The sequence below is a fragment of the Taudactylus pleione genome, unplaced genomic scaffold, assembly GCF_031769625.1.
Source record: "Taudactylus pleione unplaced genomic scaffold, aTauple2 ptg000041l, whole genome shotgun sequence".
Lineage (NCBI taxonomy): Eukaryota > Metazoa > Chordata > Amphibia > Anura > Myobatrachidae > Taudactylus > Taudactylus pleione.
The window spans coordinates 5,744,404-5,761,995 of record NW_028284443.1 but is presented as its reverse complement, the minus strand read 5'-3'; the positions used below and the strand labels follow the sequence as shown (position 1 = coordinate 5,761,995).

The window sequence follows — 17,592 nt, the reverse complement described above, 5'->3', positions numbered from 1 at the left end:
AAAATCACTCCGGGCCTTGCGTTTGAGGTACTCAACCGCAGGCTTCGGCTCGCAGTGGCGATGGTCAAGACCATCGTGACCATCATCCTGCACGCTCGTATATGCTGTGGGTGGTGACCCACAGCTATACGAGCGTCCAGGAGGACGCTCCAGAATTATGGTCAGAGCGTCCGGCTCTGAATCAGGGCCTATGGTCACGCGAGAACATTCCTTCACATTGGTGGACCTGCCCCAAGATTTCTTTTGTTTGGGGACCAGCTCCATACACTTCCCAACTCCATGATGGAAGCCTTTATTCCTAAAGATTTGTGGAGCTTTCTCCTTCCATACCACCTTATTCTCTGTTACCACTCTGCAAAACTAGTATGGCATATATTAGCTGCAACAAAATCCTTCATTGCCTTCCACTGGAAACTAATCCTGGCAGGTTGCATTCATGGGACAAATTACTTATTACCTTTATGATAGACAAGATCATTTTACAAAACGTTAGGCTCATTACTATATCAAGGAAGATAGGATTGCACTCTGCCCTAAAATCTTGTTGTTGCATGCAGCTGCATTAATCTTCTTAGCTTGCACTCTGCAAGGAATGCCCAAGATCTGCCCAGCTTTTTCGGTCAGAAGGTGCAAAACTTTGCACCTAGCAGATTCTATAGTCTTGGTTTGGAAACCCATGCACTTACTAATAAAACCATATACCATTATGCTGCAGTTTGCATATTTACAATTTCATTGATCTATGGTAAAATCATAATACTTCATATAGTCACAGTGTAATGAAAACAATACTTTATAGTGCTCTAGAGTGCTTTCAAAATGTTTCAGCCATGACATTGCTCCCCAGAATATAACTGGGAGAATGAAGTGTAAGCAATACTCAATCAGCCAAGAAACTTGCTGAAAGAACGTGTATCTTTGTTAATATTTTGGTATAAAAGGTTGCAACACATCTTAGGCCAGTGGTTCCCAAACTTTCTTGAATCACGGCAACCTAGAGTATCAGTTTTTTTCACAGCAACTCCTAGGCCTAAAGTTTCTTACTAAGAAACACAGTAAAAATTATTAAATTAAGTAAATTGTGCTTAGCTGTCATCCTTAGGTCCAGTTATGTAGTGGTGGACAGGGTTGCTCGTCGGTTGCTCGTCTGTTTGTCCACACGTTTTATGATTGGAAGTCACCAGCACTTTTTGCCTATTACCGTAAATAATTTGATTTGGTCCTGGACCATCAACCCGTGGCACCCCTGCTAGTGCCCAGCCACACCCAGTTTGGGAACTATTGCCTTTAGGCTGTTGCATCTTGTGGAAGCAGTTTGTAATCACCCAACAATTGTTGAATGTGCTGGTTTAATCTAATGATGAGACTTTGAAAAGGATCTATATGAATTTAGACCAGACAGCTGGTAAAAATATTGTCTGTAGTTAAATGGATAATGTTAAATGCAGCATAAAGTACTGTACTTCTATACAGAGATAAGCTATGTGAAGTTTCAGTGCATAATTTCACAATAATGTCGCCACCGAGTGCCACATTTCCAGTGTCAGGATCAGTAGATGTTCTTACTTGCAAAAGTTAAGCAGTGACTGTGGGGCTGTAGCACCTTGGGGAGAGGGTCCCACTTCAGAATGTGGCAGCAGCTAAGGATTTGCACACAAAAGGTTTTTACCTTGGGACTCTGTTAGAGCAGGATGCCAAGAGCTGTCTGCATAGCCAGTGGGTGCAAGGCCAAGTGAAACATTTTATATAAATAGAAGGATTTTATTTGTTTTTCTACATCAGGGTCCATAGGGTTCCACAGGATACCTTGGGGGGTATTGGTGATGATGTGAGGCATTGGACACCACAGAGTTAAATTTTCATCCTCCCAGGATGCACTGATGTCCTTCTCCTATACCCCGCCCCCGAACCAAGGCATCTGTTTCGTTGGTGTCCGGCCAGGAGTCGCATCACTTGCAACCAGAGTGGGGCTATAATGGCCCCTGAAGTTTTCTACAAGCAGCTGTGGTTGCACAAATGAGCTGTACAGCATGGACAGTCAGTACTGACGTTTATGCTGTCGCTCCTACACCCTGCCGGACCATTACGCCGGTACTGATCCGGCGATGCTGGTAGGTATCTGGGGTCACAGCTAGCGGTGACCCTGGATTACCTGGACTGTGGCCCGATTCATGGGGGCACGTAAGCAGCGGGGTCCTGCGGAGAGTACCCGCCGGTAACAGTCCTGTTGGTCTCCAGGCAGGGGGCTCCCTGGGGACAGGCTGCGCGTGGAGCCAGGTATTAACCTGCGCTTCCACGAGACCACCAGGGACAGCGGGACGCAGCATGTGCAGCACAGCGCGGGGTCCCAGGGGTTAATAGCATGCCAGGGGAGTGCGCCTTCCCTGTCTAACAGCCGGCGCCTCCCACGCTGCACAGTGCCTCTGCACAGGAGTCTGGCGGGCTGTGTCAGCGCTCCTTCCCCGGGCCCGCCTCCTCTCTGCTCCTCGGCGACCATTTTCTAATGAAGTGTGCAAACTCTGTTGGAAGCTGATACATGTGGCATCGCGGTCCGGGTCCCCCCGCATACCTCTCCTCCAGAGTAAGGTCAGAGTATGCTGCACTGTTTCCTACCAGGCTCTGTGTCTGCGTAGTTGATCTCAGTGCTGATGGTGCAGGGATTTATTTCTGCATTGTATGCTACTTATTGCTAGCGCTGTCTGCCTGTACTTTCACTTCAGACTGTCAGCCATTTTACTATCCCTGTTCTTCTGCAAAAGCCCTTGCGGTGCGGTGTTGCAGGGTATTCATTGCCTCACAGTAAAAATATTGTCTGTGAGGGGAGTCACATACACTCTGTTACACTCATCATGTCTGAGAGTGAACGTAGATTTCCTCTCCAGCTAAAGTGTACCGCATGTACTGTACCAATAGCGGAGGGTGAGGGGCACACTGAAGGTTTATGTCAGGTATGTTATATAATTTCACACCCGATTTCTGTAACTCCGCCTGTGCAGGAACCGCCCTGGGCTTGTTTTGCTAAGGCACTTACAACCCTTGTGGGCCAGCTGGTGACGCCCCCTGCATTTCCCCAAATGGGGTAATCGCAGCAGTCGGTAGGGTCATCACCCATGCAGGGGTTCCCTAGACAGCTGATGGTACCCCAGTGTCTCCCACTTTCGCCCCCCAGGTCTCCCCGGAACCTGCATAGGTAAACTCATTGGCCAATACGGTATAGCAACTGACGGACGTTTTACAGGGGGAGTCATCACTGCGGCCTGCTAAGCGGCCTTTAATGTCTCAGACAGCTCATTATGATGAGGATCACATAACGTCTGATGATGGGGAGATTTTTGAGACCTCAGACCAGGAGCTCCCTCATATTAAGGAGGTGGAGTCAAAGTCTAAAATATATATACCTGGCCTTATACGGGCAGTCCGTGTGGCCTTGGTTACTACAGATGACGATCCCCCTGTGGCCAAATCTAAATATGCCTTCTTTAAGGATATTAAGGGTGATGCCACTGTATTCCCTCTATCTGGTCAGTTAGTGGATTATTTAGAGGAGGCGTGGAAAAAGCCAGGTAGGCGGTACCAGCCTCAAAAACGTTTGGCTTTTGCATACTCCTTTGCGGATAATTACTTTTCAAAATGGGAAACCCCTCTACAGGTGGATTCTCATGTCACACGCCTAGTGAGGAGTGCTACATTGCCCATGTCCTCAAAGGATGCTATGGATTGCAAGGTGGAAATATGGCTGAAATCCATTTATTCACTTTCAGGGGGGTGTCCAGACCGGCAATGGCCGTGTGCTGGGTTGCCAGAGCCATGGAGCGTTGGGCTGATAGCTTGGAGATGTCTCTAGACGCTGACTTGTCACCTGAGCAGGTGGCGTTAGTGGGTAACCTCAGAGACTCAGCTACTTACATTAGTGAGGCAGCCTTAGATATAGGGCTCCTCACTTCCAGAATCTCCTCAGCAGCAGTGGCTGCGCGCCGCACCCTCTGGTTGCATTTTTGGAAAGCAGACGCAGATTCCAAAAAGGGATTGGAATGCTTGCCCTTTAATGGACAGGCCCTGTTTGGTCCTGATCTGGACAAAATTGTGGCCACTCTGGCAGCAGCTAAGTCTGCGTGTCTGCCATCGGCGACAGTCCCATCAGGGTCTGGTACTTTGTCCTTTCAGCCCTATAGGACCCATGGTAAGTTCAAAGTGCAGTCCTTTCCTAGACAGGCAGGGACCCCAAAGTGGGAGGCCGGCTTCTTCAGTTCGCCCAGTGGTGGTGTCTCACAACCGTAGACACTTGGGTAAGAGAAGTGGTCTCTCAGGGGTACGCCCTCTCCTTCCGGCGGATGCCTCCCAGCCGGTTTTTCACCAGGGGCCTTCAGTCAGACCAAGAGAAGACCCGGGAAATCCGGAAGGTGATCCACTCTATGCTCCAGGCTGGAGTTATAGTGCTGGTCCCATTGTCCCAGAGAGGATCGGGGTATTACTCCAATCTTTTTCTGTTACAGAAACCCAATAGGTCATCCAGGCCCATCCTCAACCTCAAATCACTCAACAAATTTTTGAGGTTTCCTCTGTTCAGGATGGACCCTGCGTTACATCATTTTGGCGATGGAGCCGGGGGATTTATGGTGTCGCTAGATATTCAGGATGCTTACCTGCATATTCCCATTGTCTCAGCACACCAGTGTTTCCTCAGGTTTGCAGTAGGTGACCAACACTTCCAATTTCAGGCACTGCCTTTTGGTCTGGCCACAGCGCCTCGAGTGTTTACCAAAGTCATGGCAGCCCACCTGCGGATGCAGTGGGTCTGCTTGTTGCCCTATCTGGACGACCTTCTGCTGTTGGCACGGTCTCTAGATATCCTTCAGCGCCATCTACAATTGACAGTCTCTGTGTTGCAGGCTCACGGCTGGCTGATAAACTGGAAGAAGTCATCCCTGGTGCCATCACAAAGGATGCTCCATCTTGGAGCCGTGTTGGACTCCCAACATCAGAGGATCTTTGTGATGGAGGAAAAGATCTCTGCATTACAGGCAAAAGTTTGCAGTTGCTTGCAGAGTCGCCGGGTGTCTATTCACTCGGCGATGAGGTTACTTCCATGGTGTCGATGTTCGACATGGTGGAGTTTGCCCAGTTTCACTCCAGACCTCTGCAGAAGTTGATCCTCTCCAGATGGAATGGGTTGCCCCACCGGATAAAGACACAGACAATTGTGATGTCACCGGAGGTACGTCTGTCGTTAGCCTGGTGGCTGCAGACTACTCAATTGAACAGGGGGTGCCCCTTTTGGATTACAGACTGGGTCCTTCTGACAACGGACGCCAGTCTTTGATGTTGGGGAGCAGTGTCTGGTCCACACTTCTTCCAGGGAAGGTGGACGCCAGCAGAATCTACGCTTCCAATCAACAACTTGGAACTAGGGGCAGTATTTCAAAGCTCTCCAACAAACAGTACATGTCCTCCAGGGAAAGCCCGTGCAGGTGCAGTCGGACAATGCCACCACGGTAGCTTACATAAACGGCCAAGGAGGAACCTGCAGGTGGCCCTGACAGAGCTGTCCCGCATTCTAGGGCAGAAGGCAATCTCCGTTCCATCTCGGCAGTGTTCATACCAGGAGTCCTCAACTGGGAAGCAGACTTTCTCAGCCGTCAATACGTGCATCCAGGAGAGTGGTCTCTTCACCAGGAGGTGTTTTAGCTACTGGTGAACAAGTGGGGCCTTCCAGAGATAGACCTGATGGTCTCCCGACACAATAACAAGCTTCCTGTGTACGGGTCAAGAACAAGAGACACACAGGCACTTCTGGTAGACGCTCTGTCGGTCCGGTGGACCTTGCATTTTGCGTACCCCTTCCTCTGTTCTCCCTTCTTCCTTGAGTGATTTGTAAATTCAAGCAAGAAGGCGGCACGCTCCTGCTGATAGCGCCAGCGTGGCCAAGACGGCACTGGTACTCAGATCTCAGGAGCCTATCCATAGACGCTCCGATGCGGTTGCCTCTACGCCCGGACCTGTTGTCTCAAGGTCCTTGCCATCGCCCAGAACTGGGCCGTCTGTCTTTGACGGCGTGGCTGTTGAGACTGCCCTCTTGAGGTCCAGGGGTTTTTCCAGCTCTGTTGTCAACACCATGCTCAGAGCTCAGAAGCCGGATTCTGCAAGAATTTACCACAGTCTGGGGCATACTTTCTCTGAATGATGTCGACCTAGAGGCTATGATCCTTTTTAGGATATCCAGGATTTTGGCTTTCCTACAAGCTGGCTTAGATCACTGTCTTCACCTTGCTTCACAGGTGCAGGTTTCCGCCCTCTCAGTGTGGTTTCAGCGTAGGATTTCTACACTTCATGATGTCCACACTTTTATGCAAGGTGTACTTCGCATACAGCCTCCCTTTGTTCAACCTGTGGCTCCTTGGGACTTGGCTGTGGTCCTTAGGGCTCTCCAAGGACCACCATTTGAACCACTGGGCTCAGTGGATTTAAAATGGCTCACAGCTAAGACTGTGTGTGTTCTGGCCATTGCCTCGGCCAGAAGAGTGTCAGATTTGGGGGCTCTTTCATGTCGCCCCCCTATTCCTAATTTTTCATAGGGACAGGGCAGTGCTGCATACTCGCCCTGGGTTCCTACCTAAGGTGGTAGCTAGTTTCCACATCAATGAGGAAATTATAGGTCCGGGCTTTAATTCCCCAGACCTATCTGCTGGTGAGGCCTCCTTGGATGTGGTATGGGCTCTTAGGATTTATGTTGACCGTACCAGTTCATTAAGGAAATCGGACTCTGTTTGTCCTGTATGGTTTCCATAAGAAGGGTTGGCCTGCCACTAAGCAAACCTTGGCAGGATGGATTCACACGGCTTACATTCAGGAGGGCCGGTCTGTACCATCCTCTCTTAAAGCTCACTCTACTCGGTCTGTGGGTTCTTCATGGGCAGCTCGCTGTGGTGCCCCTGCAGTTCAGCTGTGCAAGGCAGCCACATGGTCTTCTGTCCATACCTTTGTGCGGTATTATGCATTTGATACCTTCGCCTCTGAGGATGCTTCCTTCGGGCGGCGGATTCTCCTTCCAGCACAGGAGCGTCCCCACCCTTAAAGGATACTGCTTTGGGACATGCCCAAGGTATCCTGTGGATACCCTATGCACCCTGATGTAGAAAATAAGAGAGATGGTAAGAACTTACCCTTGTTATCTCTATTTCTACGAAGTCCATAGGGTTCCACAGGACTCCCGCCCTGTTGCACCTGTACTGCAGATGGGCTTTGATCTGGTCACCGGTTTTTCTGTCTCCTTCTGGTGAGAATGTGATTCTTGTGTGTTCCAGACTTTCTTCTCTCTTTGTTCTCCTCCTCCGGCCTATGGCTTGTTATGAAGCTGAGATGCCTTGGCTCGGTGGAGGGGTATAGGACAGGGACCCCAGTGCATCCTGGAAGGATGAAAATTTAACTCTGTAGTGTCCGATGCCTGACGTCATCACCAATACCCCCAAGGTATCCTGTGGAACCCTATGGACTTCGTAGAAATAAAGATAACAAGGGTAAGTTCTTACCATATCTCTTATTTTTTGCTATCTGTAGTAAAAATTTACTATCCACCCCAATTTCAATTTTGCAAATTGGTCTAAATCTGCTTAAGAATGGCAATTAACTTGTGTGATCCCATCCTAAGCATAATAGTGAGGAAGTTGGGAGTGTGGATGAACATTGGCTGTCATTTTTCATTTATACTTTTTGCCTCCAGGTATGACAAAAGAGAAGACCTTACACCGGAAGACAATGCCATGACTTTCTATACACACATCATTATGGAATTTGAAACAACTCATTTGTCACACTACAAGAACACTCATAAAATATTGAGTCACATATCTAGTTTTCATGGATTTGGTTTTAATACTACTACTGTTCCCCCAGTCTACATAAAATTAATAGCCAAATTAATTATTTTAGAAAGGTCTGACTTTAGGTAAACTATTTGTAAGCATTTATGCACACACTTATTTTTTTTAACAAATCGAATGTAAACCTTAGAAGCAAATGTCTTCAATAAAACATTTTTAAATAAATGTGTAGTCTGAGTACCAGCATTTTTGGGTAAATATACCAATGTAAAAACAGCAAAAGCCATGGCAAATCAATAACTAATGAAAGGTTTTTAATTAATGACTGCAGTACATGGAATACACTTCTTGCTTGGTTCAGCTTTTCAGTGTATATTTATTACCAGTTATTTATAGTGCACACATATTCCGCAGCGCTTTACAGAGCATATTTGGCCATTCATATCAGTCCCTGCCCCAGTGGAGCTTACAATCTATATTCTCTACCACATGCTCACACACATACACACTAGGGTTCATTTTTTTGTTGGAAGCCAATTACCCTACCAGTATATTTTTTTGGAGTATGGGAGGAAACCCACGCAAGCACAGGGAGAATATACAGACTCCACATAGGGCCATCGTGGGAATCGAACCCACCACCTCAGTGCTGTGAGGCAGTAATACTAACCATTACACCATCTGTGCTAAATATATTGTATATACAATATATTTAGCACATCTTGTCAAAGTGCATGTTTAAATAAAGATATCCCTAAAGGTATCATAAAGCACAGACAAGCAGTTCAGATTTGACTTCACTCTTCCAAGTTTGGATGGCAAAACGTAATTTTTCCAAAGCTTACAGATCTCATGTTTGAGCGCATTCTGGGAAAATTATGTTCTGCCTCTTTTTTTTTTTTTTTTTAACCATAATTTTTATTCAAGGAAAAGGAGAATACAGTGACATTCACAACACATTGTGAGATATATATGAACATCAATACAATTGAAGTCATATCCATATCATATGACAACATAAACATTCACCTTACATTTTCATATAAAAAATTTTTAAATGAATAAAATAAACCAGAACAAAACATAAACACTCAAAAGATTGATTTATATTCGGGGCATAAACATTCACCAATGTAACCAATGTGTTATTTAACATTCCCACTATAATAATGAATCTACCCCTCTTATCTCTGAACACCATCTCCGGTTCCAATTGTAAATGACTCGCAACTAGAATCGCCACTCCCCTTTTTTTTTTGTGAATGATCACAGGCATGTAATGCAACAGGATACCTGGAGGAATGGAGTTCTGGATGGGAAGAACCTCGGAAATGCGTTTCCTGGAGAAAAATCAAATCATCGGACATTTGCTTTAAATCAAAAAACAACTTTGTTCTCTTTTGAGGGCTATTTAAACCCTTAACATTGTAGGTTATGATACGAATTGCCATCTATAATAAAAAGTAATAATCTCTCAAGTATAACAATAATCGCCCCCCCCCCCCCCCCAAAAAAAACTAAATCAGAGAAGAAAAAATAAAATAAAAGAAAATAATAAAACAAATTAAAATAATACATAAGAAAAGAATTTAAGACTTGTAAACCCCAAAAGGTAAGAGTCCAACATACTGAGCACCTAAAAAAGGAAAGGTAGGAGAAAAAAACCCACCAAAGCTCAGAAAAGGTCATATTGACCTGTAGGGGTAAGGCACTGGCCTCACACCGATATCACTGAAAAAAGAACCCTACTCATTACAAATCACATATACAGAATTTATCAGAAAAACAGAAACATATCATAGAAATCAAAAACTGAGATCACACCGCTAACATGACCAAGAAATAATACATAAAATATATCTAAACTGTTTTGTTTGTTGTTTTTTTTTTTTTATTATTGTAAATTTTTAGAAAATATCTAGAGAAGTAAAAAAAAAAAAAAAAAACCTACAAAAGTGCAGATACTTCACATAGAGAATAACTAATGAAAACATCGAAAAATAAACCAGCCCAATTTGGTAATAACACCTCAAAAAAGGTTAGCAAAAATTGGCATAGCTCCAACCGGGCATGGTGGAGAGTCAGATTTAAGGTGGATTGCGAGAAGATGAAGTTGTAGAAGGCACAGATGACCAAATGCGCTTTGGGGTCTTTGGAGTCGTGGAAGAACCAGAGGACTGCTTGTTAGCCTGATTCAATTGAGATGTCATAGCAGACCCAGCACCAGGGGGAGATAGATTAAGCTTCGTCAGTAAATGGAGAACATCTTCTTTGGATTTAGCGGATAGTTGTCTCTCGTTCGATGAAACAATCAGAAAGAAAGGAAAACCCCATCTATACTTAATATGATTGTCCCGAAGAACCTGGGTATAGTCCCGGAAGTCAAAGCGTCTTTTAAGGGTCATAGGAGAGAGATCTTGGAAGACCATTAGATGATGAGTCAAAGACACAATTGTCTCGTTCCCGGGCTGCAGCCAACAACCTCTCCTTCGTCTTGAAGTAGTGGCAGCGTAGCACCACATCTCGTGGAGGAGCAGATGGAGCCGGCTTTGCCCGCAATGTGCGGTGCGCTCTATCCAGAAGAAACTGCTCCACAGGAGTGGCAGGTAACAAGTGTTGAAAGAAGCGAATAAGAAAATCTTCCAACTGGGATGGCTCAATGGATTCGGGAATGTTCTTGAGCCGCAAATTATTCCGTCTGGCTCTGTTCTCAATATCCTCCTGCTGGTCTTGAAGCAAATGAATATCATCTTGCATAGCGGCCAGAGAATGCTCCACTCCTTGTTGGAATTGGATCACTTCATCCATTTTATGTTCCATCTCGTCAGTGCAGGTTCCGAGCTCTGAAACCTCGGCTTTGAGACCAGAGACCACTTTTTGAATCTCAGAATGGAACGCATTTTTAAGTGATTTCATCTCAGAGAGAATGGAGGCAATGCTATCTCTCATAGAGGCAGCTGGATGGTCCAACTCGTCTTCCAGTTCTGAGATATGAGTAGAAACAGAAGGAGCCGTAGATTTTTGAGATGGAGTCTGCATTTTATTTATGAAAGTAGTAAGCTCAGCAGGTGGACCCGACTTGCGAGGTTTAGGCATAATGAAAAGTCTGCAGGGTTAGGATTAGGTCATGAAGCAGTGTGAAATAACCAGATTCAATAATATGACATCTTTATATAGAGTAACTGTACATTTAGATCCAGAGCAGGATTCCTGTAATCAGAGAGACTACATTTACATAGAGATGGTTGTGAGGAGTCCTCTAGGTCATATGTAGACACTGTGCCTCATGAATTCACTGGGTAGTAACAGCCACAAAGCTGATAAGGAGCACGTCTGCTCTCCTCAACAGCCAGGTCACATCCCCCAAAAAAAGGGTTTAATTGCAGGGACCCCACTGTAATTACAGGAATACCCCCAAAGTCAGTTCTCACACCCTTGCTTATACCTTGGGAGAATATGTAGAGCCAAGGTGGCGGATGCCTCCGGAGGCCAGCCACTGGATGGTGTCAGAAGCAGCAGGCTGTAAAAAGCAGGTCCCAACCAGAGAGTGAGCAGATCCCCGGCAACCGCACACCGCCCGGCAACAGATGAAGGGAGATCAGGAGGCGAGTGAAGGAGAAATCCCCGCAGGCACCTCGGGGGGGGGAGCAGAGCTCTCTTACCCCCAGCGTCCGTGCTCCCGGTCGGCAGGCTCCCGTGGCGCCGTCAATCAGAGCAGTTTGTCCCTCTCCCTCGGGTACAGCTCAGCAGCGGTCCATGGGCGACGCAGGAGGCGGCAGAGGAGGGATCAGCAGCGCAGCAGGTGGGTGATCGCCGATCTCATCACCGGAAGATACCTCCGCCGGGAGCCTGTATGGTACTTGAGGTCACTGCTTCGGGAAGGGGAACAGGCTGCAACTCGCGGGAGGATAATCACCGCTGTCCTAATCCCAACCTTGGTCACCGGGCATGTAGGAGGGCGGCAGGAACTGCTGTGTGCAGTTTGGTGCCTAGATTGTCCTCTTCAGTGGTTTAGGGACTTATTTAATTAAACACCACACTGGAGCTGCAGGGAAACACTTCTACTCCCGATGGCTGCCAGGCCACACCCCCTGTTCTGCCTCTTTTTGAGATCCAAACTTGGCGGTCAGAACAGAGACAAATTGAAACTCATCTCTGTTATAAAATAAGCGCTATCCACAATAAATAAGAAATTTTGTTGTCCAGTAAAGAGTTTTGTTAAAACAATGACTAGAATCATAATTTCAGCTGTTCTGTCCCACACAGCTGGAAGAATCAATAGGACCAGCAATAGATCAAGTGGCACAACTCCTTTATCTTATGTTAAATATGCAAACCTATCCCATTGGAGGGACTGGATAAAATATCTGTTAAGCTCTGCTATGCATAGTTTCGATGCAGCCAGTTGACAGCCAATTACTAAAGGTGTCTAGCTTTCCCTTCCTAACATCAACTTCTTAAAATATGGTATTTGGTACCAATTGAGAAAATCTATTTGAATACTAAATACCATATGTATACTCATCTGATGCATTTGCCTTATCTATAATCTACTAACCTCCCAAACTGGACTTTGCTTTTTGTTGTAGTTACTTTTAAATGCTAGCTATGTAGACAAGATGATGGTTGGCCCAATCCAGCCTAACCTAACTATACATTCTGAATAAGTGTTTCTTGATGCAGTTTTGCAGGGTATCCTGGCCAAGGATTCAAACTCCCCCACCCCACAATCTTCTTTCTTTCCCTGCCCTTTCCTATATTAAACATCTACTTGATTTAATTTCTACATTTTTGCTAGATGGTCACACACACACAAGTCCCTGTCACTTCACTCACTGCTAGCTCCTCCCCCTCCTATACACCACCCAAACTCAGTTAAGATTAGCCAAGTCCGAGTGGAGACTCTGATAGAAGAGCAACAGAAGAGGAGAGACCAGGAGGAAAAACTAAAAAACCAAAATGGTGAACACATCGACATGAGACAGACACGCTGCAGACAAACTAGATGCAGCTGAAAAAACTCGAGAGGAGCACTAGAGGAACAGCGCCGGGAGGCCGTCCAGTGTCCCATATGGATTCTAAGAAAGGGATTTATCGGTAAGTACCAAAATTCTATTTTCAACTTTATCCACAGGAGTATGTACACTGGGGAAGTCCCAAAGCTGACCTCCCGGGTGGGAGGGCGCTGAGAAACTTGCAGAAACTTTGTGACCAACAGAAAATAGGGGTCGCCAAGACATAGATTAGAACAGAACAAAAGCAAAAACTGTGCACCGAACAGACATGGGGCACGATTCAATTCAGCGCGATGTAAATAGCGCCGGGAGATAGCTCCCGGAGCTATTCAATTCATCGCGCTTGTAGGTCGGGGAAGGCTCGTTAGCGGGCATTCCCCGACCTAACTTCCCGGCGCGAGGCTGTTTTCCCGGCGCTAAGGGCAGAAAACAGCCTCGCGCCAAGACTTTTGTCGGATTTCTTCTTTCATCCCCGGAGGGATGAGAGAAGAAATCATTAGTCGGACTTGTCAGCGTGGTGTATTGAATAGCTCTCCGGGAGCTAACTCCCGGAGCTATTTACATCGCGCTGAATAGAATCGAGCCCATGGCAAGCCAACAAGCAGAGGCACGTTGCCTTACCGCTCCTGAGAACTCCACTGAAAACAGAGTCTCAGAGAAGACTAACAAGACTATCTTAGTCTGTAAGCAATATAAGAACAAGACGCATGAAAAAAACACCTAACTACATCCAGATGATGTAGCTGCAGCCGACTAAGAAGAACCACAAGGATGAACCATCGCAGAAGGTCAGCCCAATACAAGGAGGCCGGCTTCGAGCGAAGCATAGCCTGATTGCTAGGAACAAGTATGGAAGGTGAAGGACCGGGCTGCAAACTCTGACTTTAACGAACGAAGGCAAGAGCCAACCGCGGAACTGTTAGCCAGAACCATCTAGAGATCCACCTAAGCTAGAATCTCAGGCCCATCCGAAGGAAGGAATCAGATTGGTTGAATCAGAAAATACTACCAGGTTAAAGTGTCCTAACATAGGAGGAGGATAATTGGACTCAATAACTTCCTGCAAAAGTCCTGTGGATCAGGAAGCAAATGACAAAAGCCGGACCAACCAAACCACGTTGTGACAAAACAATGACAGGAGACCTGCAATGAGATGGAAAATTGCCAGCGATTCCTGGCCCAAGACAAGTAGGAAAAAACTATCAGGCTCTCCTAGCTCCTCACAACCGTGGCTGCAACAGCCACACCGGTAACCAAAGAGCAGTAGTGCAAGGAATATGAACCAATCCTGGAGGCGATGGTCCGGCCATCATGGAACGGTCACGGGTTGCTTGGAAAGACAAACGGAAAAATAAGCACCACTCAGTAAGTTCAAACCCGAGTCTCTAGGAATACTGACTTAAAAAAAACACTGGAGAGGCCTGACAGCCCGAGCCACCGGACAACTGGGAAAAGACATGTCCTAAGTGGTAAACACCAACTAGAATTCACGAACTAGGATCACATGTCCCATAAATGGATTGATGATGGTGACACCTGACATCTAGGATCACACACCTGTCCCCAGAGGGTACTAAGAAGTGGTTTAATGAAAACATAAAAGCCAAACGATAACAAGGTCAGGTAACAATAACATGCCCCAGGTGTGACCTGAAGAGAACTCCAAGTAGGCCACATAGTACAGGAAACCTTGAGATCCTTAATTTTTCTTCATATTTGGAACACCAAACCAGAGGGAAACTAAGCCTGGAATAATACAGGGCGCATTCAGTAATGCACCAAGTAAGGAACTGAGCGATCCCTAGAGAAATTGATACAAAACAGAGCAACCCAGGGAAGGTGAGCCAGAATAAAACCAACTCCTCCGTTTTAATCGAATTAGATGAAAAAGGAACAGACCGTAAACAAACAGCAGCCACCTAGAATCAACACTTTGTGCTCACTTCACTAAGAAGAGAGTAGAACTGTCCTGTCACATAAGTGCATTGTTTAGACACCTTATCACATTATTACAGTAAAACTAAGGAATCATCTATGACAAAAAAAAATTGTCCTCCTAGGTGAAGAATGTCACCCTTGAAAAAAGATAAGGCTAAGCAAGGATACTGGAACTTGCTACTATGGCTGACACAGTAATCATGTGCCACATGCACCATAACAGGGAGCCCTGCAGTGGAATGATCCAAACCACAGTGTACGGCTGACAATGTGTATAATTCCGGGAAGACGATAACTGCTGAATTAGGACCATGGACACATATGTACCATAGAGAAGACCTATCTTCTAAGAGATGCGAGTCTAATAATATGGGTAATTATGCTCTATCCAAAAATGGATACAACACCATAAGGAGATATATAACCGAGACTAAAAATTTAAGTGTGTTAGCTAGTCTGACCAGGTCTAACCGACCTAGGGGAATAGAAAACTAGCGGAGTACCCTGATGCAGTAGGTTCTGATCACCAGGACAGGGCAAACATTGAAGTATAATGAAATATAGAATGCAGGAACAGATGTGAAAAGTGGTACCTATAGGGACAGAAGTCTGCTTTTACAGGGACAGAAGTCTGCTTTTACAGCCGTTAAGGTGCTATGACGTGTGCAATGTCCCACTGTGAGCTTGTCACCCTTGTAAAGGGATCAGTGTCAAACTTGCCTGCCTAGTACTTTAACTGTGAGCTACCAGGTGTCCTCTGGTCCCTTTGTGGATTCTACTGGCCTCTCGTCAACGTCGCATACACCAGCAACCTCCTGCAGGTAGGGTACCAATAAGTTCCATAGCTGGTGTGAGACTCTACCCTCAACCCCTTGGTCCCGGAGACTGGAAGTTGTCCTGGAGTTCTGTAAAGTTGTGCCCTGTGTGAAAAGACTAGCAGAGCTGTTAGTGGAGACTTTAATGGTCCCATGAAGGGGCCACAGACCATAACTCTCAGAATCACAACAGCGCAAGGACAGAGGGCTTGATTCAGAGCCGGACGCTATTTGCGAACGGTCGTTCAGAAAAAGGGGCCGGCTATCTAAATTGAGTGCTCGCTCTTTGCGGTCTGTTGATGCCTCTATGTCAGAGCGAGCGAACGAAGCATGCGCTCGCTATTGTGTAAAGACGCCCCCTGGCCGTTCGCATCATACGTCATCTCTGCTATTTATTAGATTAATCGAGTACATCGAAAGGTGTCTGAACTGCTCACAGTGCTTGTGGTAGGTTTTACTTCCGGCAATCATGCGAGCAGTTCAGGCTAAAAGACAACCAAGTGACGTGATCGATGACACTCCCTTACTAATTATGCACTCCCATTAAACGCCCGTTTGGCACGCCTGCGTTCGGATCTCCACTCCCCGTTTTCAAGCACCTTCCCCTGTTACCACCCACAAACGCCTCATTCTGTCACTCAAATTAGCAGGCCCTCGCTGTTTTGCGAGCGCACAATTTCCGACCGCAATGGCTGGTTGGCGCATGCGCAGATGTGCGAACATCGCTCGGAGCGAATGAGCGGCCACTTACGAGCGGCTCTGAATCAGGCCCAGAGTCCCAAAAGAGGCAAAAAGTACTCTCAGGCTAAAAAAAAAAAAAAACTGGATTAGGGAAGGGCCTGACTTTACAGCCCCATAACCTGAGTGCTCTATAGGGGATGTACAATTACAGATAAATGGATATGTGTGTGTATGTGTATATATATATATGTGTGTATGTATATATATATATATATATATATATATATATAATATAAACAAGGCTGTCTCCTGACCCACGTATGTGCTAAGAGAGACCTAGTTTTTCTTATAGTACTGTGTACTAACATGGCTTTCCTACCTCCGTTCTAGAAAGAGTGTATCAGATATTAACTGATAACAGATATACTTGATCTTAGTCAAAAGGGCGAGAATCAATCCATGGAGGCAGAATTTCTAACATTACAATATTTTGTTTTTGTGGGAGGAAACCCACTCAAGCACAGGAGAAATATACAACCTCCATACAGTTAGGGCTGAGGTATAAGGACCAGTGACCTCAATGCTGCTCTACTGAACAATGAGTAAATGTGTCCCTGGAGCACATATATGCCTACACACACATTATTTATATATATATATATATATATATATATATATATATATAATGTAAACTGTGCTGGGATATCCCTAGCTATCAATTCTTCCTTGAACCTGGCCCTAGGCCAGACAAACATAGTAAACAAACAGCGGTAGCCTGTCCGTATTTTTTAATTTCCTAGATCATAGAAGATCGTGGAACACAGTAATACGGCATAAATTCCCCCCCCCCGCCCCCCCACCACAGAATACTAATTTTAAGTCTTATAGCTAAGAAACATACTGCAAGAAACCCTCTTCGGTAAGCAAACAGGGACTGAGGTAGAGACCCATATATTGTAGGCAATGTCTGTTGCTGCTGTAGGTGATAGGCTGGGTACACATGTAAAGATTTTCTGTCCAACCATCCAACTAGTTGATTGGTTGGAATGAAAATTTGGTAAAGTATGAAAGCAAATGACAATCAGCAATTTGCTCCCAAACGCCGGAAAATGGACAAAAACTGTTGTTTGAACAATTTGTTTAGATCAAACATTTAACATACTTGTCTGAATGTCAATTTTCATCTGTTTTCTGGCATTTAGGAGCAAATAGCTGATCATTTACTCCCATACGTTACCAGATTTTCATTCCAACCAATCAACTAGTTGGATGGTTGGCCAGAAAATATTTAGGCGTGTACCCAGCTTTAGTCTTAAGCGCGCACAT

General features: G+C 45.7%; 1 protein-coding gene across 2 annotated transcripts in view; it reads left to right on the top strand.

The window, feature by feature from the left end:
* Positions 1-8,023, top strand: part of ALG12 (ALG12 alpha-1,6-mannosyltransferase) — a 33,333-nt gene extending 25,310 nt beyond the window's left edge. Inside the window, exon 9 of one of the 2 annotated variants that reach the window (XM_088457601.1) lies at positions 7,718-8,023. In XM_088457601.1, the coding sequence (XP_088313727.1) occupies positions 7,718-7,946 (229 nt within the window). In that variant the 3' untranslated portion in view covers positions 7,947-8,023. The remainder of the gene's footprint in view (positions 1-7,717) is intronic. The other variant, XM_088457602.1, reaches the window with a different exon arrangement.
* Positions 8,024-17,592: the final 9,569 nt, after the last annotated feature.